General features: G+C 40.0%; 1 protein-coding gene across 3 annotated transcripts; it reads left to right on the forward strand.

Moving 5' to 3' along the window:
- Positions 1 to 368: 368 nt before the first annotated feature.
- On the forward strand, positions 369 to 26,841 carry LOC144064030 (AP2-associated protein kinase 1-like). Of its 3 annotated transcripts, XM_077586173.1 has the most exons (21): positions 369 to 899; positions 983 to 1,241; positions 4,228 to 4,346; positions 5,449 to 5,557; positions 7,025 to 7,167; positions 7,998 to 8,119; positions 8,234 to 8,315; positions 9,142 to 9,274; positions 9,418 to 9,521; positions 9,766 to 9,848; positions 9,972 to 10,132; positions 12,247 to 12,365; positions 12,453 to 12,809; positions 13,691 to 13,818; positions 13,912 to 14,084; positions 14,155 to 14,244; positions 14,361 to 14,456; positions 15,055 to 15,162; positions 15,246 to 15,416; positions 18,372 to 18,479; positions 24,951 to 26,841. In XM_077586173.1, exons 2-21 carry the CDS (start codon positions 1,079 to 1,081, stop codon positions 25,472 to 25,474), a joined length of 3,093 nt encoding a protein of 1,030 aa, XP_077442299.1. In that variant the 5' UTR covers positions 369 to 899; positions 983 to 1,078; the 3' UTR covers positions 25,475 to 26,841. The 3 variants fall into 3 exon arrangements, with proteins under 3 accessions (XP_077442299.1, XP_077442298.1, XP_077442300.1); XM_077586172.1 differs by having other exon boundaries at positions 369 to 1,241; XM_077586174.1 differs by lacking the exon at positions 24,951 to 26,841 and adding an exon at positions 18,735 to 23,694 and having other exon boundaries at positions 371 to 1,241.

Here is a 26,841-nt window from a genome sequence, read left to right on the forward strand (position 1 = left end):
AAATACATTTGGCCATTTTAATTACGTTGACGTAACCAAAAGCTATGCTACTAATGCTGCTATTTTGATACCCGTCTATATTTGCATTTAAATACATCAAGTGGGAGTATAAATTGTTTTTATTAACATATATATATATATATATATATATATATATATATATATATATATATATATATATATATATATATATATGTGTGTGTGTAATTGAGCTAGTAATTAAGCACGGGGACGAGAGAGAAAACAATTATCATTGGTGCTTTTTGGTCTCACCCATTCGTCTTGAACGCCGCATATGACCACATACTCGATGAGGGAGGAGAGACTGCAGCTGCGTTCACTGCACTACATTACCCACAATCGCCTGCGCGCCGTGAACGGCAACAGCTAGGGATGTTGCGATATCATTGGCAGCCAGAGAACGCGGTGGTTGCAGAGATAGGAGCAGAAGGCTGACAAAAAACGTCCGCTCTTTACCCATTTTTAGGGACGTGTCACGTTTTCAGCTTTATTCCAAACAAGTGTGGTCGACAAGAGGCTGCCTCGCGCGTTATACAGGGTTAGCGAAGTAACAAAAATCAGTTTTCTCGTCAGCTGATGTGATTAAATGGCTACCCGTGCGGCTACGTGCCACCGAACGGCCGCACGGCTCTACTGAGGATGGGAATATTGGTGGAGCGAGGCTGTTTTCCATCGCACTGAAACCCCTCAACGTCAGAGGATAACCCGGATAACCTTAAACACGAAATGTCATAGCGCGCGGGGAGCTAGCATCTAGCTAGCCGCAACGAGAGATGGAAGAGAACACCGATGCTTTTGTCGGATAAAACGAGCTAAATAGGTGCAAAAGAGGAATTCGTGTACGTTACCCGGAGGATGCTACTATAGCCTCCCCGCTGGTGTGTAATTCACTTACATAACAGCTAGGCGCAACCGTGTTCGGCGTGCCAATTTTCATTTTGCCACCAAAATTTATGTTTAGGCGTCACTGATTTCCGTGTTTGGATGCTGCAAATAGAAGCAACGACAAAGCATCCCTTGTAAGCCACCAGTCCGGTATCCTGTCATTTTTGACGCTATGAGGAAGTTCTTCGATTCCCGTCGGGAGTTGGTCAGCTCCGGACCGGGTTCCGGAGGAGGTGGCAGCAGCTCCGGTTCCAGCCATGCCGGGGGGAACTTCATCGGGCGAGCCTTCGCTGTGGGCCGCCACCAAGTCACCGTGGAGGAGATCATAGCCGAAGGTGAATGGGGGCATTTGTTGTTAACTGTCTCGCGTGTTGTCACTGTGTTTACCAACGTTCACTGAGCCGCAGCACACATTTTACCTTCCAAAAATCACCATGCACGTCAATGTACTGTCTGCAAAGATTGTGGATCCATCTCCTGAACGAAGCTTTACAATCCTCGCTTGGACATTATTATTTAAGAAGTCGATCACCTCACTGCTTTCACAGCAACTGATAAGAGTATTAATTAACATTTAAAAATAGTGTAACACTTAAATGCAGTACATCTTCACATCTCATGTCCCTCTCCCCCTCCATCTCCACCGAATCCTCTCCGACTGACACTGACAGCAGTGGTACTGCTCCTGGCAAGAACAGCTGAAAGGTTCGATACCAGTGCGAACTCCCGAATAATAACCGATAACAGTACGTTTGATAGATGCAATGTAACCCCCCCCCCCCCCAAAAAAAAACCTGACATAATAAAAATAAATGAATATAGCATTTTCTAATTGCATGGAATGAATGGGAATGTTCTATTCTTCTCGCATCTAATTTCTAGTTTCTGATCATAAATTAGTCACAAGAGGTCGGTAGAAACTGGTATCAGCCACTTCGAGAGTATCGATAACTTGAAATATATCCGTCTCTATACTCGCCCATCTCTAGTTAAAACCTTGGTAATTTTAACAAAAAACTGTTTTATTTCTTACCGTTTCTGCTCCCATGGGATAACTCTCCTTCATTTTGCTCACAAGGGGGACACGCCAAATAATCATTTTAGATTAAGCATTTTGATGTGTTTTAAGCATGTGATTTAGGAATAAAACAACCATTTTATATTCGATGTTTGGAGGGCCCCAGGCAATGGAAGGTCTGCCCCTGTAACGGATATAATGGTCTGGTTGCGATTTATGCACAAATTTATATGGTGTGAAATTTTGGTCTGCTAATAGTCATTGAAAATAAATTGTTCTGTTGTGTCAATGGCAACAGGTGGATAGACAGGATTTTTTTTCACCTCTTTGTAGCCATTCATTTGGTATCAGTTGTAGTATTCCAAGGACATTACCCAGCAAAAATAGCTAGGAACTCACTAGACAGCATTTAAGTACACCTGCAAAATTTGACGGGCATTTTACTCTTGGTCTAGTGCAGGGGGTCTGCAACCTGCGGCTCTGGAGCCTCATGTGGCTGTAAAAAGAAAGAAAGACAGAAATGTGTAGAAATTATTATTTTTTTGCATATTTATTTGTATTTTCTAAGATAAAATATTCAAATGAATTAATGATTTAGATAAAAATGAATAATTAAATATATCAAGAAATGTCAGAGTCAAAACTTAAAAAATTTAAAAATGATCTATTAAAATTATTATTTTGACAGGATACTGACCACTGGTTTAGTGGTTGCCTCATCTGCCTCACAGTTCTGAGGTTCTGGGCTTGAAATGAATTAATGCATTTCTGACGGTGTCAATCAAACCAAACTGCTTTAGAACCAGTTGCAGCTAAGGTAATGGTTAAAAACATCACACCCATCTTCAAAGATTTGTATGTTGATGTTTGTCCTGTGTAGGGTGGAGTTAGGGGTGAGCATGTGTGACTCACAGTCAGGAGATCTGGGTTGGAATCTCCATTGGAACCACATCTGTGTGGAGTTCCCCTTGTGTTTTCTGACTGTATCCCGGCTTTTTCTCGCGTGTCCCCAGATATAAATGTTTATGTGTATGGTTGTTTGTCTTAATGTGCCCTGCGATTGATTGGCTGTCCAGCCCAGCAGACTTTGGGCAGGAGTTAGGGTATACGGTATACCTAGACTAGCTACCAGCATGCAAACGCAACCACAAGCCTAGATTCATACCCAGAAGTGCAAACTATTACCTCACTGTGTTGAGCAATTATAATAGTTCCTCTGAGGTTTTTAGAAATTGCAGCGTGGGCTGGATCAAATGTTTTGAGGGAACCGTAGCTTCCCCAGCCTTGCTATATTCGATTGCCTCAAAACTGACTTCCTATAGTCCTCCTTTTGAGGCAAATGACCCAAGAAGCGAGCTCCATCATCGATTGCGAAAAAGAAACTCGATTAAAAACTGACTAGCGAAGATAATTTCATTTTGTGTGACTGAGGTGGGAGGATAAGACAACATAAAATCCACTTTGCCCGCTCATGAGATTAAAGACGGTATAAACATCTATTTTCCATGAAAATTGCATTCCCTGCGCAATCATAAAATGTAGGGAGAGGCAATACGAGAGCTGTATGAAAAATATCACTGTACCAAATTAATGCTGGTTTTGATTGGTAATGTTAAGACTATTCTGTAATTGTGTTTTTTATTTTTATTTATTTATTTATTTTACAGTTTGCATACTGCTAGGCATTTTCACTGCAGTACTTTATAAATGAGATAGTTAAAATCCGTTTTAAAGAGTATTGGACTGTCAATAAAGTCATATTTGATAGAGTGACATATTTTTACAAATGCTCTTGTGCTGGAATCCATCCAAGGCATCTCTTATAGCTGAGGTTCACAACACATATAGTCCTTGAAATACAACCATCATTACTGACATAAAAATACATTAGTTTTGTATATGTGGCTAAATTTGCTGTACATTTGGCTCCATGGGTATCTCATGCAGTTTTAATGCACCCCACTGTCGTATAATTCAGCGTTGCACGCCAAGGTAAACACGTAACATCAGCCTGAAATGGAAGACGAGTGATCCGGACCGAACTGTGCAAAGTGAATTTGTGGTCTGAGCTGCAGCAGATGGTAAGGCCGCCATGTAGGCCTCTACAGTATATCAACCCTGCAGCTAAGACATGACTAATGCATAACACTGTAAGGGCCTCAACCATTTGTTATTTGTCCTGACCATTTCATTTAGCATATTTGAAAGCGCTTTGTATGCCGTGATCAAAATCTGTTAAATGGAGCTTAGCACTTGACACGCATCGAAATGAACAGCCAGTATTATTGTGTGTGTCTTAACAGGCGGCTTTGCAATCGTGTTCCTTGTGAAAACAAACCAGGGCGTGCGCTGCGCCCTGAAGAGGATGTACGTCAACAATGAGTACGACCTGCAGGTGTGCAAGTGTGAGATTCAAATAATGGTGAGTGGATGAAAATTAAAACGCCTGCTTCCTGTCGCTCGTGCGTGTTGCTTTGTTTTTGCATGGAACGCATGCAAAACAACAACAAAACACTACCACCTTTTCCTCATGTTGTGTTTATTTACTTGGCTGCAGAGAAAACTGGGCATCTAATATAATAGATGGTATGATGTTTATTGGGGAGAGGTGTTTATTTTTACAAATACATGTTTAAAAATTTTGCTATGTGTGTACTTCCCTTCCGTGGGCCTCTTATATTGTTTTTTTTTTCTGGGTCAGTGTAAAATGTTCTGCAGCTTTTTCCCGGACTTCACATCAACTTCAGCTTTATAGATGCCATGTCTGTCTGTCTGTGTCATATTGATGGTGGTCAGATATATCTGACAGCCCATAATTTAGGGAGCGCCGATTTAGTAGGTCATGGTGTCGAATCTGTTGATAACAGAAAATCAAAAATTCCTTTGAAATGTCACAGATGGACAATGTTTTGTTCAAACATGCTGAATTCTGTCAACTACACACGCATATGCACACATAAACAGATGCCTGTGTGTTTATTCATCTGCTTGGTAGTATGCTCTTGTTGTTTTCTCAGTCTTGTCACCGTTCTGGAGCTTTTCTCTCTCCTGACATTTTTTTAAAATCATGCTAATTTTGACATGACTGTTCTCTTGTCACTCATTGAGCTGAGAAACACGACACCAAATGGAATGTTGAGTTTGGAGTAACCGTCAGACACGTTTGATCTGCTGAACTCCACCCTCCAGTGTTTTCTTTAAAAACCAACATTGACTTGAATTTCCACTCGGCAATTTTGTCTTAACAGTCTTTCTCATTCCTTTTCTACACTCATTGTAACACTCTCTTAGCATTCTTAGTCCAACACACACACACATACAATATAGACTGCCTTAGCTGCATTTTATGATAAAGTAACTTGTACACAACTCTGTAAGAATTCTGTAAATAGCCTTGAAAACCACTCTCACTCCTTGCTTTCAAACATTCTTGTTGGCCAGTCTCATAATTGGCATGTCTCGCGCAAACTTCCTGTGGGGTTATGATGCTCTTTTTCTGTCTCGCCTATTTTGCGGTGCTGCAGAAAGACCTCGTGGGCCACAAGAATATTGTGGGTTATCTGGACTCCAGTATCACAGCCATGGGTTCAAGGGACGTGTGGGAGGTCTTTATACTGATGGACTACTGCAAGGGTGAGTGTTCTCAAGGAAAGGGGTGTGGCTGTAATTGTGTAACTGTTTCCGTTTTGTAACATTTCAATTCAAATCAAAATGTGTATTTCATTCTTTAAAAATGGCTATGATATTGATATGATAAAATGATATTTCAAATGACTTTAAAACAAGAAGAAGCAGTCTTTTATTGGGCTTCTGCGGGTCTTTAAAAAAACTTTAAAGGTCATTAAATGGAATTCGCTAAAATCATGGCCATATGGCCAATAAATAATATAATGTTGAGTCATTAAAAAATTAAATACAATTGTTCATGCTTTATTTTACATAATGCCTTCTTCAAATAATCACCTAAGCCATTGTTTTCAGATTTTTCAGGAAACACAAAAATTTAACCATTTTTATCGTGAGGAGATGATTTAGGCAAAAATAATATTTTTTATTAATTAGTTATTATCAATGAGCAAAATGGCTTGGGGTCTGCAAGTTGATACCAATATAAATTATATATATATATATATATATATATATATATATATAAATACCAATTGCTCTGAATTTGAAAAAGAAAAATGTACTGTTCCTGTCACCAATGTCCAACATTAAACACTAAGGCCACCTAGTGGCAAGAAATTACCTCAACACAAATCTATGAGTTAATGTTTCTCACTGCTTTTAACCATAACTATTAACTGTAGCTTCATGAATTACTTACTATAAAATTACTGTATCAATGAACTAAAATATACTATTTGTATTTGGTAACTATATTTTTCCACTTTTGTCAGTTAACAAGAGTATGGAAAAACTTGAAAATAAATATTTTATTGTACATTTAAAATAGATAAAACATGCAATTAAGATTAATTACAAGTAAACTACTATATGGAAGTCATGCGATTAATTAGGATTAAAAATTGTAATCAACTGCCATCCCTAATATATAAACTATGTATACAATACAAAGTTGGCATTAAATTAGTTTTAAGTTTAGATTGCATTAAAAAGCATTCGCAGCTCCTTCTCCTGCTAGGCCAGTGCATAGTCTGACTTTTGTTACTATGATGACAAGAGGCCGAGCTTGGCTACTTGTTGAGCCTCATGACAAAAAAAGTGAGTGTGTGACATTGCATCCAAATAGTGTAAAAAAAAAAAAAAAAAAAAAGTCAACCTCTACTCTGCGCAAATTTACTTTTGCGGGGCTGTCTTGGAACGTGTATCCAGCGAAAAGTGAGGGAACATTGACTGTACTGCTACAGTTTAGAATCCAGAATCTGTCCAGAACCATATATTTCTGCAGTCGTTTGCTCTGATACAGCGGTTTTGTCAGAAGGTGCCGGGGGAACCTAATGAAGCATGAAGAGGATATTTTTATCAACATGACCCACATGAACACACTTTAAAATCGCCAAGGAGATTAATCTTTTTTTTTTTTAATATATATATATATATATATGCTGTTGCATCCTGCATGTGATTATTTTGCAGGTGGCCAGGTTGTTAATTTGATGAATCAAAGGCTGCAGACGGGCTTCACAGAGGCGGAGGTGCTTCAGATCTTCTGCGACACCTGTGACTCCGTGTCTCGACTGCACCAGCGCAAGACACCTATCGTCCACAGAGACCTCAAGGTGACACATTCAAAAGAAAATGGTCGTAAAAGGTCTAAAACCTGCTAGTTTTTCTTGCATTTTTATTTTCGCAAAGACCGATTTAAATGTAGTTGTCTCCATGTGAGGAGGGATGCCAGGCAATAATATTTTTTTAATCATAATTAATCGCATGACTTCAATAGTTGATTCTAAATGTACAATAAATTAATTTTCCTAAGTTTTCATACTCTTGGTAACATAAAAGTGAAAAAAACTTAAACTAATAGAAATATGGCTGCACCCTTTAGTCATTGATACAGTAATTTCATGGTAATTCATAAAATTTAGTTGAAATTAAAAAAGCTGTACTTGACAAAAAAAACAAGTGTGATAGGTCATTTTTCTGCCACTAGATGGCTTAATTGCATTTGTAAGACATTGGTGACAGCTCAGTGCATTTTTCTTTTCATATTAAGAGATATCTAATTTTTAACATGAAGTAACTTGTGAAATTCGGCAGATTTTTAAAATTGTCAAATACAACTTGACCCCAGTCTCCACAAATATATGCATTATTATTAAATTCATTACTACAAAATTTTGACGTGGACTGTCTTGCGACTGGAATTGCCCGAATACAGGCTTTCCAAGGGGCGGTCATTAATCCCGCGTTGAAAAAATTGGCTGCGTTAAAGGAACTTCAAATTAACTTAAAATGAACACTTTAATTTTGACACCACTAGTTGTAATTTTTTTGTTTCGCCATTCATTATGTAAAGTGCCAGAGAAGGTCAATCACCGTACCACTTACCACTTTTCACGGTTGCCTGGAAGTGTGTATGTCAAATTTCATCTCTTTATGTGTGTAGGTTGAGAACATTCTCCTGCACGACAAAGGTCATTACGTGCTCTGTGACTTTGGCAGCGCCACTAACAAGTCCCTGAGTCCACAGACCGAAGGTGTGGCAGCTGTGGAGGAAGAGATTAAAAAGTGAGTGTGTTTCTTATTATTTTTGGGTCACGAAATTTGACTTAATGTGACATAGAACCACCATTTTATGTCCTTTTATGTTCACTGAATTTTTTCCCCCTGTTTTTCTTTCAGGTACACCACTTTGTCATATCGTGCACCTGAGATGGTGAACCTCTACAACAACAAGATCATCACCACCAAAGCGGATATCTGGGTAAACTAAGATAGCAAGGATTGTTGTGACAAGTGATGATCATTTTGAAAAGCGAAGACAAACCTGAAGCTTCCTACACATTCACACCAATTTTCACTTTCCAATTGGCTATCGTTCCTTTTCACCTTATATCAGGAAAGTCAGTGGCTAAGCCAAGATCTGTGTTAACCACAATCAGTGACATTAAACAGACTTAACATTTCCGATTGTCGGGTCCGACCGTGCTGGGAAAAATATAAAATATTTGACACACCACACTCAGTTTAATCAGTACAGAATAATGTTTTAGCAGCATCCAACAATCGGGCTTTTTCTGAATGATTGGAAAAGAAAAAAAATATCTGTTTGTGTGTACACCACTTTAGATGCAGAGATGTTTAGTTACTTCATTTCCTCTATGAAAGATTGCCCTGGTTGCATTGTGTCACTCATAAGGGAGCCATGCATTCGAAGCAGCCACTGTATAATCTATTTTTAGACATCTATGCAATTGGACCTGGAATTTCTCCCTTCTGGACACCCAAGGGCGTGTTCCCGAATAGCTTCACTTATTAAACGCAGAGGCTTTCTGTTTTCTGCCGCCATTGTTAAATTAAACATGGCAGCCAACATTTCTGTCAACATGAATGGATTTATTGATGTGCAACTAATACAGATTTTGCAGTGAGTTTAAATGAGTGCGATAGATAACACACACTGGATGTATTTAACAAGCTAACAGATCCTTGTGTGATGGGCTGTGTTACGATGATGTTTTGATCGCTCCTCTCATCTGGGTTTGGTGTTTCTGGTGTGACGGGGAAATGCATGTGGTGTTCTTCTCCAGGCGCTGGGCTGTTTGCTCTACAAGTTGTGCTTCTTCACTCTGCCCTTTGGTGAAAGCCAGGTGGCCATTTGCGATGGCAGTTTCACCATTCCAGACAACTCCCGCTACTCTTACGATCTCCACTGCCTCATTCGTTAGTTCCTCTTAACACTTTTATTATTAGACTGTTTGCAAATTGTGCTCTCACAAAGGCGTGCATGACTCAGTAGCTCTGATCTTTTTTTTGTCTTTTTTTTAAAAGTCTGACCCTCCTAGCTCTGTGTCGTGTTTTTGCAGGCTACATGCTGGAGCCTGACCCAGACAAAAGGCCAGATATCTACCAGGTGTCCTACTTTGCCTTTAAACTGGCACAGCGGACTTGTCCCGTTCAGAATGTGAAGGTCTGTTAGGATTTTGCTTTTCATTCTGTCATCCATGATTGATTTTATTCACATGCTTTTTACTGAGCATGACGCACTAAAGCAGATAATTCAGATACATTAGGAAAAGGCACCAATCAATCCACATAACATTTTGCACCCTGAGTAAGCCTTCAACTGGCTGCATTGCTTTTTTTGTCCTGGTTTGCTGCTATTGACAAAGTAAATAAAAATTTCCTTCTCCCCCCCCCCCACACACATCAAGAATTCTTCAATTCCTTCCAAACTTCCTGAGCCAATCAAAGCGAGCGAAGCTGCTGCAGCCAAGAAGAATCAGGCCAAGCCGAGGTAAGTCTCACCTCCTTGGATTACCATTTAAGATGTGCTAATATTTGTAATGGACACTGAATTAATATTTATGAGGTCTCTGTCATGATATACAAGTAGGCTAACAACCATCTTTGTCACCAGACTGACAGACCCGATCCCAACCACCGAAACCTCCATCACTCCTCGCCAGAGGCCCAAAGCGGCTCATACTCAGGCCGCTGCCGGCATCCTTCCGATTCAGCCTGCTGCCCTTACCCCTCGCAAGCGGGCTAATCTCCCCGGTGGGGCAGCTCAGCCTGTTGGTAAGTGGCATAACGCCTCTTTTTTTAAAATTAGTTTTACTCCTAATTGTCACTGAGTGCTGGAATAAGAATGTGTGCCCAGACAGCAGTGCCTCTAGTCCATTGTGTGCCATTCTAAATTACTTTAAATTATTTCAAAGGTTTAGCATCATGACATAGTGACATCCTTCAGATTATGTCCTCCCCATGAGTCCCAGTTCCAATGTACTCGAATGTCATTGTTGCATCAGCAGAAAAAATTTATGTGGGTGTTCGATACCACTTTTTTTTTTCAGACAGAGTATAAGTACTCAACTCTTAAGTAGTCACTAGGGGTGTGCCCAAAAAATTGATTCTCATAAGGATCGCGATTCACATTTAGTACGATTCAGAATCGATTTTAAATGTCCCAAAATTGATTTTATTTAAATTATTTTATACTGTCTTGACTGCCTTTATTTGGAGCGCTGTTCATGTTGTACCCGGTTTGGCCACTGAGGGGCAGCGTGGTTCCACGCGGTCTATTACACTGTTAAGTTGTAGCCCCATTAGAGAGTAGAAGAAAAAAAGTCACGATCAAGTTATTCCAATAAAAGTTTGTTTTTTTTCCAGCGTGGAGCCGTTCTTTTGAGTGATAAAAGTGCCGCGAGTAGCGCGCTAATTAGCTTTAGCGAGTCAGACTGGAGTAGATCATTACAATTCCTTGCACAACTATAGATTGAAGCAAAAATCATTGTCAATCAAATCATTTTGAATCAAAAATTGTTCTTGATTGAAAATCTATTCTAAATCAAATCGCAGACCCAAAAATCGGAATCTAATTGAATCGTGGTACATTTGAAAATTCCCACCGCTAGTAGTCACCGTTACCAAGTAGCGATACCACTAGTACTTTTGATACATAAACACCCCCCACCAAAAACAATGACAGATAATTCTAAAGAAAGACATACAGTATATCTCAATATAGCTTTTTTTCTTAAAAATTGCCTGAAATTATTGGTAATTTTTTTATTCTTCTAATTTCTATTTCGTGACAACAACAACAACAAAAAACATCCATAAGAGAGTATCGGCCACTGTTGCGAGTATCGACACCCAGAAATAAAACCAGATGCAGATAGCTGGTATTGGTTCTCGCCCATCCTTAACTCATTCAAACCCAAACACGCATAAATAAGTTTTTTAATACTTTGTCCTTCCCTCCCAAAAATGTGTTTACACGTTTTTTTTAATGCATACTGAAGGCTTTGATGCAGCTTCTGACATGAAGAGGTTACTTAAAGCAATGTTAATTATTACAAAAAATGGCCAGCGGGTGGCAGAAGAGTATAAGAGATCAACCAGGGCCATGTTGCAACAATCTCTTTTTGCCAGTGTTTTCACCAAGAATGTGAATGTCGATGAAATATTCCAATGCTAAATGCTGCAAAACGGAAACGGATACAAATATATATATTTTTTCCTGATGAAAGAAGAGACTCTAATCTTTCTTTTGGTAGGTTCCATGTTTCAACAGCGTAAACATAAAATGGCATTTATCGATGTTAAACCCAAACCATGGCAGAAGCAACTAAAGATTGAGCCATTATATAGGGAGACTATTGTTGACCACAGGTTGCTACTCCTAGTGTTTAACAATGTCTGTTTACGTCTGTTGTTGTTGCTCTATATTGGCATTTAAAAATTTACTGTGCAGATGAGTAAATAGAAAAACACACTCCCAAGAAAAGAAGGTAGATGTGAAATTGAAATGGATGCTTAAGACATATAGTGTAAATTCATCTTAAAGCACTTCTATTTCTCTGCATCTGTCTAAAGTGGCATACACCTTTTTAAATGTGAGAAACCTCAACACATGACAAGGAAAAAAATCGGGTGTATTGATACTGCTTTTAAGATTACTTGTGTACCCTCCTAGATGACAAACACAGACGACAATATTTGCATCCAGACTGCTGGGGAAAAAACAAAGAAAGAGCAGAAGAAGTAAAAGCAACTAGGCTAATTATTAGCTTTTCTGCCAACTTCATTGCAGTTGCAGGCTATTTTTTTACGGTGGCCAATGACATATCAGAAACATACTTTTTTCCTCGTTCTTTTGCCAACATGCAAATGTCCATGTTGTGCCACAGGAGTCAGCTTGGACCTCTCGCAGCCAGCGGCGGCCCTGCAGTCACAGAAGGCACAGAGTGCTTTGCCTCTCATCCAGTCACAAAACAACTCCAGTTCGGCTGCAGTAGCACAGAAGCAGGTACATACAGAAGGGGGGGGGGGCTTGGGTTAGGTGTTTCAGTGGTGATTCACGTAAAGCACTTTCATTTGCCTTTGTGCTGTGCAGCCAGCTTCGGCAGCAGAAGTTCCGGCCGCAGCTGCCGTAGTGGCACCTGTTTCCAAGGCAGATGTCCAACCGCAAGCCCAAGCACAGCCGTCCGCCGCCCAGCAAACTGCACCGCCTCCGTCCGCGGCCAGCGCCACCTCACAGCAGGCAGCGCCGCCTCCGTCCAGCCCGGCCGCGCCTCAGCGTCCCGCCCGACGCAAGCCTCCCGTCCAGGCTCAGACGCCCGCAGCTCAGCCGCCGCCCAACAAATCAGTCGCCGGTCAATCAGCGGACGAGCAACCTCAGCAAACGAGTCAGCCGTTGGTCATCCTGGCTCAGTCGGCCGCCACAGAAGTCAGGGAAAAAGCAGCTGAGATGGTAAGCAATATATTTAACTATAAGTTGCGTTTTTTTACGGGAGCTCTTTGAGCCTAATTTACTACGATACAATTGAATGAAACAAATGAAAACAAATTCAGCACGTGCGCTGCGGTGCCTCAGAAAGACCACACTTCTCAAGTCTATAACCAATTACTACAAATTATTATTTGGGGTGAGCAAGCGTGCTAGCAGGAGCTAGCGAGAGTAGCGCGCAAGAGTAGCTGGCAAGAACTAGCTGGAGTGGCTAACAAGTGGCTAGCAGAGGGAGACAAACGGTGGGACCCAGCGACGACCACCTGCAGGCTTCAGGCCCCAACTGAGGAAGGTAAACGGCAGTCGACCCATTGGGTCCACCAGAACCTAACTACGTTCGCGGGTATCCGTACGACAAAGATAGCAGCGGAACATGTCAGCCTTCTCTTAAGACGAGGGGCGACCTATGTAATATAATTAGCAATAACTCGACCTACGATTATATGTTTTTTAAGAAATGTTTTGCATATTATTGACTTTTTTTTTCAAAATTAAAGAATTATTATTTCACCACTGGATACATAAATACCGGTACTATATATAAACTGTCACTCAAAAAAAAAAAAAAAAAAAGCAAATAAAATTATTTTCCTGGTGTTTCAAAAATGTTTACACTAGTCGAAAATATAAATTTTTCTTCTTAGGAAGGGGGAAAAAAGGGGAAAATATACATTTTCCTTATGCCCTATCCTCACCGCAATAATAGCCATAATTATGCACAGCTGTGTAAGTTTTCACCAGCCTTGCAGACGCGACATTTAAAGACACAAAATCAGTAAAAATGCATTTAAACGTAAAGCAAGGACTCCCTGTATGTGAACAAGTGTATGTCTCTCTCAACTCAGACTCCTCCTGCTTCCCCAAAGACAACGGAGGTGCAAAGCCACAAACGTGTCCCAAGTGACGTCACAATGAGCACCACCAATGGAGGGAATGAAGACTCCCCACAGGCAGCAGAGGAAAACATCATCCAGTAAGTTACTGTCATTTCAAATCCTGAAAACGGAATGCGATCAAATTCCCTCAGTGCTTTGTTTCAACCAGATGGTTTGTGTTCTGTCTCTAGACCTCAAGTTGGCTCCGTCAAGCCTCATGGCGATCTTGTCCAAGACCAAAACAGAGTCCCCGCCTCCAGTGGCGACACCACCGCGCCGCCCACATGGAACCCGTTCGACGACAATGACAGCTTCTCCAGCTTCACCACCGAGGAAGTCAAACCTAAGGATGCAAAGCCTTCCGGTAAAGCACGTGTGCTGACTTGAGTGTGGCTTTCTTGACGCATTCAATTGGGAATGGGTATGCTTTGCAGAGCCGCCCTCAGAGTGTGAAACGCCATGTGGAGAGCTGATACCAGGCTTGCAGACCTTAGATGGGGAAAATGCGGAACAAGACTCGCAAGGTACCCGTTTCATAAGCACGTACAAATCCATCCATAAAAATCAATTTGGCTCCAATTTAGTATTTGTTGATTTGTAAAATAAATCTTTCCGGTCTGACGTTGTTACTATGTCTTAGCTGAACGATCATCAACCAACGTTGACACTGATTCAGGAGCGTCACTGTTGCTCGTCCCAGATCCATTCCAAACCCTTGAACTGTCCAATGCACCAGGTAACTCTGCTTTTTTGCTTAATGATACTTTTCTTGTAATTGGAATGTACTCCAATATTGTAACATTATTCAGAGTTATTAGAGGTGAAATATTTTAAGAAAGCCTCTTATGATGCAGTGTAAACTATAATAAGAGAGTTGACCCAAATTGGTCACGTGATCGGAAATAGTGGCTTATTGGCATTGTGTGAAAAATATGGCTACCTTTTACAAGTATGGTTAAGCACTCAAGTTCTACTTCTGAAAGGTTGCACTGTGTGAATCATTGACCATTTAAGAAGATCTTTATTTTGTTAGTGCAGTAAGTGGATTTTCTAATCCTTTTTTAATTTATTTAAGACAGTATGTTTAAATGTAATTTATTTTCATCATCATTTTGTTTCACCACTGATCTGCTGTAAAATGATTTTATTTGTTTACTGGAATTGAACCACTGCTGCATAAAAATAAGCATCATACTGGCATACTTTTTTATTCAAATAAAAGAATTGAGACAATTTGGATACACGTTCTTTTTTTCCTTCTTAATGCATTGCTGAATTATCGGATCGGTCCAGCTTGTTAAATGTTTCTTCTTGAATTTCTTGTCATTCCCCAGAAAAGCTTATTGAAGGACTAAAATCTCCAGACGTATCCTCACTCATGCTTCCCGACCTCCTCTCCTTGTCTGACCCTTTTGGCGGTTCTATGGAGGACTCTGCGAAAGGTAACCTTTGTTTAATCCATTCAGAAATATGAATTGATGACTCTTTGGCAAAAACTGATGTGCGCGGTTCTGCCTTCACTCAGATCACATCACTGCAGACGCCTCTCTGCTGGGCTGTTCTCTGATCTCCGGTCCGTCCGCACCTCAGGCAGCCGCAAGCAGCGCCACCTCCTCTGTGTCGTCCGCCTCCGCTACGTCTGCTTTGGATGAGTTTGCACTGCTGTCTGGAGACTCTGCACAGCCCAAAACATCAGGTAGGCGTGTGAAATTCCCCTAGTGGGGTTCTCAAGAGATTCCAGCTTTGAGAATAGGATACACGGATGACTAATCGCTATACAATGGGGCCTCCAACGGGTATAATTTAGGGTTCAGCCAATATTTTATCCAAATTAAAAATTGTAAAAAAATAAAATAAAACACAAGTGCCTTGTATATAGCTTTTTATGTTTTTGATGCTGTTGCATCAGTAGAACAGTAATGGTGAAGAGCCAAAGATAAGATAACCACCAGTGGTAAGCATCAGTAAACATTGAGTAGTTATGGTTACTTTTCTTTAAAAATGTTATTTATTTAAAGGGGAAGTCAACCCCAAAAGTATTTTTTGGACAACAACAGGTTCTATGCAGATGTAACTAGTCTAAATATGGTATTTTTGTCAATATTGTGTTTGTGAAATATGAGATAAGCAGCAAAATCCAGCAGTTTTATCACTATCAAAAGGCGGCCATTTTGCCACTTGCTGTTAAGTGAAAATGACATCACAGTTGCTCAGGTCGCTGGTAACAACCAATCACAGCTCCGCTTCAGAAAACGGGTGAGCTTTTGATTGGTCGTTGCCTGAGCCAAGAGCAACTGTGATGTCACCTTCAGTCGACAGCAAGTGGCAAAATGGCCGCCCCCCTGAGATGGATAAAAACGACTAGATTTTGCTGCATAACTCATATTTCACAAATGTAATATTAATCAGAATGGCATGTTTAGACTAGTGAGGTCACATATAACATATTATTGTCAAGAAATGTTTAAGGTTGACTTCCCCTTAAAAAAAAAATGCTTACTACATTGCATGGCTAATAAAGGTTTCATTTTGACAGTTTCAGCCTGAAACACGTTAGAATAATGAAGAATAGTGAAGTCAACCATAATGACAGTATAGATTGTGTAATAAGACTTTGGATGGGCCACTGTTTATATGATACTTGGTTTTCATTCAAACCTCAAAGGGACGCGTCAGTGTACCTAATTTGAGAAGAAAAATCACATATCATCAAATAGGAGTCGGGTCTCGTCCAAATGTGAAAGAGAATCCCATCAGTATCCGTTATCTGCCAATGCAAGATACTGTGATTTGTTCTAATCAACACACCCAAGTCTGGCCAAACAACACAAATGAACTCATCCGCTGCAAATCGAAACCACAGCGAAAGCATACGCCATTCAATAGAATGTGAATATGCTACATTAGAGTTGTGTCCATCATTAAATAAGCAAAACATTTGCTGACTGAAGCCAGTGGAGTAATGTGGAGGTTCGGGCCATTTAAATCAATGGGGTGGAAGTCAGCCCAGGCCAACTAAGCAGTATTTTAGCGTATTATAGTCGCATGTTTATTTTTTACCTATTAGCCTTATTTGTAGTGTTTACTAGATGGTGTTGATGCTTGTCGAGTTACTAATTTAGTTACTATTTTGGTTTCAAAAAGACAGCTTAATGAGTCACTTGAAATATACATGAAAATAGGGCAGTTGGACCTGCGGTGTAAATGCAGCTAAAATGTCATTATTATAAGCTTTGAAATGTGGCGTGCGTCACACCAATTTGGAGGAAGAAGCGGAATCATCGGAGTGGCACAAGCGCAGCTGCCCTTTAGTCGTCGGACCGCTGAACGAAAGCGTTTGACCGTCGCTGTCTGAGGCGACTGTGAATCAGAGCAGAAGTGTCTGTCTGGCCACCTGCTGCGTGATGCTAAATCAATGTGCTGGAGGCGCTGTGGCATGGTGACGACTCATCAAGCCGCCTTTGTGTGCTCCTTCCTGCAGTCGCTGCTAATTTGAGACGGTGGCATGCGGCCGTGGAAGGAGAGGTGCTAATTGCTGTTGGAAGCGCAAATAGCTATAAACACCCGTCATTAATGATTGCGCAAATAGACAATGCATGCAAGCTGTTTTTTATGTGAGAATAAATGCCTAATTTTTGGCATTATCATTGGAGCAGTGATTCTCAACCATTGTTTATTTGCTTTGGAAAATTAGCCTTCCATCCGTTGTTCTGCCAATTCACATTTATCTGGGGCCTATCACAGCTGGTTTCAGACAAGAGGCATGATACTTTGTTGAATGTAAGGATGCAATATTAAAATTGCCACGTTGTCGTTGTCATGGGTACTAAATGCAGAACATGTGTTAAAAAAGGCGAGGTTGTATTCCATTTGTGCATTTCTAGCACCCCCTTGCGGTTAGTTTATTAGTGCAGTTTAATTTTAATCAGGAATATTCTTGGCTGCCTATGTAATTAAGACCTATAATGGCCAGATGAAGGGAAAGTAACACATTTGAGTTCCTCCACTAATTGACTCGAGTCACAATGTGAGCGCGTATTAACAAGTAAGCGCCTCAATTGTAAGAGTTATTAGTTATTGTAGGTCGTTTATGTACATTGAAGATAATGTTGCTTGTACTATTTGAACTATATGTAAGTATATTAAAATAAAATAAAACATTACTTTTCACCCGCTCCAGCCTGAACACAGCATTGTGAACCACATAGACCATGAAACTTTGCACTACTGAGCCAATAGGAGCACATGACAATAAAATGACTGGCTAAACCTATTTTTGTCCCTGCTGTTATGTACAAAACCACGATACAATATTGTGCTTTTTTTTTTTTCAATATGATTTTTTTCTGTACACAATATTGTGAATTTTTCTTAGTGTCATGAAAATTCTAAATAGATTTGTGAATAATGATTAAACTTAGCTATAAAAACGAAAACAGATAGAAATATACTTTTTTCCACGATGAAAGAAAATACTTTAATCTTTCTTTTGGTAGGTTTCATGTTTTTATAGCAATAGAACACAATATTCTGTGGGCCTTGCAAAATCTGTCAAAATCCAGTAGAACAGCCGGGAGTGAAGGGGATTGTTTTAGTGAAACTGGCTGGGAGTGAATGAGTTAATACCCTAACGTGATCAATTTTTCTGCAGATTCATCCCTCCTCATCTCAGACTTCGAGCCCCAGCAAAGCAGCACTGAGGCGGCCACAGAGGACGAGTTCGACCCCATCCCCGTGACCGGACGAAAGAACTCCCAAGGTACGTCTCTACAAACCAAATACTGCAATTTGGAAGGATCACAGGAACCGCTGATAACCACTCACATACAGTAGTCGCTTAAGAAAGTAGTAAAAAAAAAAATAAAAATCATCAAGGCTCTAAAAAGCTCAATTCTGCTTTTTCTTTCCCTCTCCTCCGTTCTCCATCCTTCACCCTCTGCCTTTCCCTCCCCAACTTGTTTGCTCGACTATCCCAACAACCCGCCCCGCCCTCCCCCGTGTCTCTTCCGGCCAGTTTCAGGAGGCCACTCGCGCAGTAACAGTGGCGGCTCTGAATCCAGCCTCCCCAGCTTGGCCCGCTCCCTTCTGCTGGTGGACCAGCTCATCGACTTGTAGGCCGTAACACCCCCGCCCCCTAACCACCCACCCGCCGTTGCTGCCCGCTCCGTAGAAGCCGTAACACTGGATCCGAGTCATGCCAAAGCTCACTCACGGCTGCCATCTTCATTCTAGTGCGTGCGCCATCCCTCGCCATCCGCTCCTTTCCCATCGCAGCCCGGCCCGGCCTCTTTATTGGCTTGGCCAACTCACTGTTCTCGTTTTCCTCTCCATCTCCAATCTTCATTCTTTCTCAAGCTTAACCTTTGAATATTACATGATGTCGGATAGCGAAAACAATAGCTAGCTCATTGTCGTCGCGTACAATAAGCCTCGTGCTAAGTGGTCGTAGTTCATTGTGCACAAGTGAATTTGTCGTCGTTTGCCTTGATCTGATTCCCATTCTGCCCTGTTTTATTTGCACATTTTACGAGCTTCAAAATCATATTTTCAAAAAGGCATACATATCCATTACAAGAGAGGGAAATGAAGAGTTTTCCTCCCCCCCTATTGATGAATGAATGATATGAAACCACCTTAGTTCCACAAAGGAGAAGCAATAAAAGTGTTCTATGATCAAAAGACAACATTTGAGCTCAAGTCTTCACAAACGAGCCTTGTTTTGCACCTTAGCTTGTCCGTCAAGCATCCAGACTAAAAAAAATAAAAATAAATAAAAATCACACCTCCTTTATCACTTTTCAAAGCTTTAGATCTGCAGCTTTGTAATGGCAGCTGTCACTCGAACCCGGCACCAACTCACCCCGCTTGGGAGATAATATGTAATTGAGCTTTAGTCATAGTTCCCTCCGCAATTCATAAACATGAAAACTACATCACAGTTTTTACGAAAAGGAATAAAACGACACGATTTCAGGGTTTTGTGTGATGAAATAATAGGGCCCCACAAGAAAAAGAGGAAAATTATGAGGAAAAAGTTGTACTATTACAACTTTAGTTTTGTAGACTTTTTCCGGTAATATAACACAGTTATTTACAAATTCTGAAACTTTTCTGGTAATATGAGGAATAACTTCTATTTAAAAATATATTACAAATTTATTCTACCACAAATTCTTTGTTCTAAAAATATGTCATCTTTTTTTTATTTAAATTGTGACTTCTTTTTTTTTTTATTACGACTTTATCCTATTAAAATGAGTGCTTTCCCCATAATGTAACAAATGTATTCTCGTCTATTACAACTTTTCTCTCTTCTCACATGAAGAGCTTTTTCTTTTAATATGAATAATTACTTTTTCCAGTTAAGTTACAACAACCTCATTCTAGTTGCAAATTCTTTTTTCTTACATTTATAATTTCATTCTCCTAACAAACTTATCGTATTGATTACGAAGTTTACAGATTATGACTTTTTCCAGAAATATTACGACTTAATCATGTCATATTTTGGCTTTTCTTTTTTTATTCGTAGTTTATTCTCATAATATTTAAACTTTTTTTTAGCTACAATTTAACCTGCATTATGTCCATTTCTATTTTATATCGTTAACAAAAATGTTTAAAAAAAAAATTTGATATTGAAACCATAATCTCGTAATAGTTACATTTTTGTCATAATTTTATAACTTTATTTGTTATTTCCTTTTCTTTGTGGCCCTAAAATTCATTTGCATACATTAAATGATCTCATGAAATAGCAATTTTGTCCTATAAAATATTAGTTGTGTGCGGGCTATTGAAGAGTTTACCCTTAAAGCTGCTTCTAAATTAGCCATAGCCACATATCCTGCATTTGTAAATTTACTGTGAAAACAAAACAAATATGAACCTTTTCCTCGTGCCATCAAATGATATGTGAACTACAGTGGAAATTGTGAGTTAAAAAAAAAAAGGCTATAAAACAAAGTCCCTATATTCTATGATTGTTATCTTCGGTTTTGAGTTAAGCAATAGCGAGCTAGAGAGTTGTCAATGACAACGCAGCTCATCTAATAGCGGTTAGCAGTGTGCCATATCAATTAGAAGACGCATGTTTCTGCTTATGCACTAATCCATGAATAGTGATAGAACAGTAGCGCATAAATAGAGCAACGATTAATATTCAGCAGATTTTCTTTGGCAATTCTCCTGAGGATTTGGTAGGAAGTCATACAAAAAGGTCAGCACTGTATGTTTATGACTTGACACATTTTACAGGACATTCTAAAAATGTTGTATTTGGTCACAAAAATTCACCATAATTCCCAGTATTTTTAATCCATAGGTTCCCTTACTTTGTAATCAAGTATATAATCCCCCTTTTGCCAACATAGGATAAAAAAAAACGCCATTTTGACTGCTTTATGGCATTTTTAAAGAGATGAGGTAATTTACTAATGTCCCCACTAGGTTAAGCTACTACACTGTAAATGCACATTCCTCAAGATGTCAGCTGTTATATATGCCACTTCTCTGCAGACATCAGTTTTTCATAGTGTATATTTGATTTAAAGACAAATTTTGCCATGTTTCCACCCTGACCTTTTTTTTACCCTCGTGGTGAGTTCATTCAATTCAATTCAACCATCTCCGTGTACCCTTTAAATAACAGTCAATCTAATCTCAACAAAATGAATGGATTTGAGTTGGAAATACAGTGCCCGACTTTTTGTACAAAATCCTACCAAATGCTCTCGAGGAGAAGCCGGACATTTCTTCTCATCCATTCCCATTTGCGTTAAATTGTTCAACACATTCTGACTTTCCTCCCCATTAGTGTACATACAGTCAACCTCTCCCCATGTACATAATGAAGTCACTGTCATATAGCTTTACTGTTGATATATACATATATGATATATATGACTTTGTTTCCTGTCCATAAATGTTAATATGAATAGAGTGTTAGAGAATGAATGTAAGAAATGAATATTGGTCTTAAAAATATCTATAATGACATTTATCCATCAGATAATATTGAAAGATTATATGAATATTTCATTCCTCTTTGTGGACTGTTTATGTGTATGTGTGTGTGTGTGTGGGAGGGAGGAGCGGTGTTTTTGTGTTTCTCGGATGAAATGTTAGCTGTGGGAATCCTGTTGAATCCCCGCTCCTCATTTTATGTACAAAGCGTTTTCGTGTGTTTACATGGACTGATATGAAGGACTATATTTTTATTCCCCAAAAAAAGTTCTCTTGCCAGTAGGATCTTTTTTTTTTTGTGTTCGTCCTGTTTCATTTTCTCTGCCGGACCAGACCGCTTGGAGGACGGGAGAAAAAAAAAAAGTATGCTTTTGTGCGAAGTTTACTTTCGCTTTATCAATTTGAGTTGTTTTGGAAAAGCATGGCAGTGTCATTGGGTGTTTGTGTTGGTGTCCAATGTGTGTGTGTGTGTGTGTGTATGAATGTGTGTGTGGTCCAGTACCTGTGTTGTTGTTTGCTGCAAATATAGCGAGGCTTACGCTCCTCAAAGCACAGTTTTGTCTCGGGTGGAAAGCTGAGAAAAATGATGACTTTTTTGGTCAAAATGCACTTTGGGGTGGAAAACGTCTGCCAGGAAAAAGGAGCATTGTATTGGTTGAAACCAAGGGTGGGGGGGGGAAACTAATAATGGCCGCCATGACAATTCTGAAAACATATTAAAGCCTCAAGCAGCAATTACCTTCAGTGCTGTCATTAACGACGACTTAAAATGTTCCTATTTATTGTTTTATTGATTAATCATTTGCAGACGTTCACAATTGAATGCGCTGGTACCAAATTCCCTCGTCTCACCTCATTAAAGTATAAACCCAGGAATTTGAATTTTGAGATGTTTTAGTGGCTGTACTCATGATCGGCATGGTGACCAAATTCCATGATGCTACCAAAGGCTAATTTTCACTTGTATGAACACGCCTGCAAAATTCGGAAAAAAGCCTTCAAAATGCTGATTTATTTGGGGCGGGGCTAATGGTAATCCAAAATGTTTATTTTTTTGAATTTCATTGTAGGCCTGTTGAAATTCTCTCATGGCTGTAGTTTCCCCACACCGGTTGATTGCACTATATGGACAAAAGTAATGGGACGATCTGCTGCACAGGAATCAGGGGCATGTTTAGTAATTATGTTTGCTAATTGTTGCTCTCTTCCTGAATCAAGTCTACACATGTATGTACAGGATAGAAGATGGACTAGTCCATTGCATGAGAGGGGGGGGGGGGGGTCAAAACAATCATGATAGATTTAAACATTTTGATGTGCATTTAAGAGTGTGAATTAAGGCTAAAACAATGATTGCTTTAAAGACAACTTTATCCGTTTTTATGAGGCACTTGGGGCCCCTGGGAATCTCAGGGCCCCCGCCGGCCATTGCCTGTATTCGCTTGCTGGTGAGTCCATTTCTGACTTGAAGTCAAAAATAGGAGAAACTGTAGTTAGTCTCTTTATGGCCCTCGTTCAATCAAGCCAAACTTGTTCCCACAAATTTGGATGTGTACAATTGTACACAATGTCTCAGTATATTTGTCCATAAAGTGTATTTGCTGAGTAACCATTTTCCTGTTAAACAAAAAAAAATAATCCTCTCTATTTGACAAATGTATTTAAAGTATGTGTCCCACCCCCCCGCCCCACACACACCCAAAGTTGTTCAATCCAAACAGCATAGACTTGTTAGTTGGCCTCCGTTTTGTCAAGAGTCGTTTGCAGTTTGAACCTATGCAACTCCCGAGCTTGGCGCTAAAAAGCACGCAGGCGACAAGCAGGCAGTGCGACCCACGTCGAAGAAGAAAGCCCGTCTGAAATATCAGCTGATGTTTTGCTCAAACCTCCTTGCTTGTGTTCATGGTCCACAAACCCGCATCAGTCAGAGCTGTGCTATCTTTTCTTGTGCTCCTTCTATTTTTGTGACATCATTCGAAAGAGATGGCCAAATAAAATGCAAATGTGAATGTCAGTGTGCGGGCTGGTGATTAACACTCAATGTCTTTTTTTTTTTGCCAATGTTTTGCAACACTAAAATGTTTTTTTTTTCTTTTTCGTAATTAATCTCGACTTTAATAGTTCACTCGCAATTAATCGCAAATTTAATATCTGTTCTAAATGTACAATAAAATGTTTTAAGTTTTCATCCTCTTGTTAACTCTTTGACTGCCAAAAACGTTAAATAACGTTTAGTAAAATCCTATGGAGGAGTGCCAAAGACGTTAAAAGACGTTTGTTTCAAAACAGAGGTGAAACTAACCATTTTCTATTGTTGATTACTCAAAAATGGAATAAGGTAGAAACAAACTTTCTTTTCTGATGAAAGATGAGAGTCCAATCTTTCATTTGGTAGTATGTGTGCTTCCATAGTCCAAACACATACTTTTCAGTGGACCTTGAAAGATCAGTCAAAATGCTTAAATCGGCTGGCACCCACGGCATCCCTTTTCTGAAAACGTCTGGCAGTCAAAGAGTTAACGTAAAAGTGAAAAAAAAAAAGTTAAACTAATAGAAATATGGCTGCATATTTTAGTCATTAGACTAGACCGGGCAAAGTGCACAAATAAAGAGATTTATTAGAAAAAGTAAAGAAAAAAACAAACTAATAAGATAACCTAAACCAATGGTGCAAATGAAAAATGAAGTCCTGAACCCCATGGCAGGCAGATGGTGTGCATGGGCGCACACAGAGGAGACACCAGAGTCGAGGGAGCCCCGAGGAGACAGACACGCAGGCTTTTATACCGTGCTGGTACAAGTAAGAGTTATGTCACCAAATATTAAATGTTATTCACTTTAAAAAGTTCATTTAATAATGTCTGTTCTAATACTTTTGCTCACTTGAAAAGTGGGCGTCTTCAAACAAAAGGTGCTTAGTAAAATGAAAAAAAAAAAAAAACACAAATATTGTTTAACTTCATTTGCAGAAAATTAAAAATGTTTAAATAAATGATGTGCCTTGGCTCAAATAAATGTTGGGAAACACTGGTTTAATGCACTAATCAACATTTATTTTATCCAGAGAGCTGACACTTTGTAATCAGGTAAGAACATCAAAGTCTCTTAAAGTGACAGTCCTCTTCAAAAAAAATGTGTGTCCATTTTTATTTTATGTTGCTGTTTATTTGTTTTGAATCATCATTCCATCTGTCTTTCTTCGATATGAAGTGAAAAGGTGCCAACTCTTCAGCTCACCTGTCTGTTACTGTATTTCCGCACGCAGATCAGCAGGTGGCGCTGTCCAGCAACACGCCAGAAGACGGAGGTGGGACGGTGGCGTCTGTGCAGGTCGTCAAGGAGACGCAGGAGAAAACCAGTGAATGTGTGACTCCCTCAATCGCGTGCAGCCTCGCAGCCAAACCTGCCACCTCGCAAGATCAGCCCCCCGGCAGCCCCCCCACCCCCGACATCTTCCTGCTGGCCCCTTTCAAAACCAAAACAACAGCGAGCAGCGCCTTCTTGTTCCCCGAACCACCCGAGTCGTCGCCCGACGTTTTCCTCCAGGCGCCGTTCGGCAAGAGGAGGGAGCGCGCGCAGGCTGGCTGTCGGCACCCCCCGGCCCGCCCCACGCCGCTGCCCCAGCAGCCGGTGGCCGTGCACCGCGTGGTGTCCCGGGTGGGCCGGCAGGCCGCCGTGGGCTCGGTGGCCGTGGGGCCGCTGCATTCTTGGACCATCGGGGGGCGGAGTTTGGGCGACCCCTTTAGTGCGGCGCCGTTTCCACCCAGGTGCTTCCAGCACAGACCTTGATTAGACAGTTATTAGATTTTGCACAAAAATGCTGCACTGGAATTAGGGGTTACTTGTTTTGACACTTTGGCAAAATGTTTGTGCAGATTCTCAAACTTCTTCCTACTAAATTTGTCATTGCTAAAAGTACCAATAAGTGTTAAAGTAATTCCCACTATTTCAAAATCAGATTTATTGGCCAAGTATGTAAAAACATACGAGGAAGATGAAAAGTAGCAACAAACACAGACAGACAGAACGGGGAAGCCTGGCGGTTCACTAATGAGCGCCCCGAGTTTCTTGGATGGAAAAAAAATTAAACATAAGTGGGAGGGGGAAAAAAACAAGGCCCAATCTGTGCTCCTTTAAATTAATATTGCGTTAGTGGAATATGAGTTAAGTAGCATAATCCAGCAGTTTTTATCAATATCAGAAGGCGGCCATTTTGCCACTTGCTGTCGAGTGAAAATGACATCACAGTTGCTCAGGTCGCTGGTAACAACCAATCAGAGCTCAGCTTCACAAAACAGGTGAGCTGGGATTGGTCGTTGCCTGATACCTGAGCAACTGTGATGTCATCTTCAGAAAGTGGCAAAATGGCCACTCCCTGAGATGGATAAAAACAGCAGAATTTTGCTGCATAACTCATATTCTACAAATGTAATGTAAATCAGAATGTCACGGTTAGACTAGTGAGCTCACATATAACATTATTGTCAAGAAATGTTTAAGGTCTACTTCCCCTTTAAAAGGGAGCACAGTATGGACTTGGAAAAAAAAACACAGATCAATTTGTGTGTGATTTAAGTGCTCAACTTCCGAGATTTCATTTTGCTACTAAATTAAGTGTTACAATTTTGGGAGTTTAACTGCAGTATTTACGAGGCAAAGATGCTTTTCACTAACGAAGCTCACTACCTCGCTCACGTCGTCCTTTGTTTTTCACACCAAGCGCAACATTTCACTACTTTAGCCGCAAGTGAAATATTATTGGACTGTATAAGCAAATGTTACTGTATAAATGCCACCTAAGGGTGCATATGGACGGTAGAGTTTTGCTTTAAAGGATGCACATGCCTAAAGTATTTTTATTTTAGTTGTGGCCTTGAGTCTCGCACCAAAGAAAGTCGTCAACTTAAAACGCTTAAGAGAGGTTAAAGCACTGCTTACAGTTTTTACTTTTGTCGAGTCGTGCAAATGATACAAACTGGAAATTCTTCAATGATTTCAGGCTCATTATAGCTGCTTTACAATTGTTTGACTTGACCTCCTGGTACAACCAATGTAAAATATCAAGTCTTTGACAAGGTAATAATGTACTAAAGTTATATAATGATGTACTTTGTTCAAGTGACTGTTCCACTTTGTATTCTATTAAAAGGGACATT

The sequence above is a fragment of the Vanacampus margaritifer genome, chromosome 14 (assembly GCF_051991255.1).
Source record: "Vanacampus margaritifer isolate UIUO_Vmar chromosome 14, RoL_Vmar_1.0, whole genome shotgun sequence".
Taxonomy (NCBI): Eukaryota; Metazoa; Chordata; class Actinopteri; order Syngnathiformes; family Syngnathidae; genus Vanacampus; species Vanacampus margaritifer.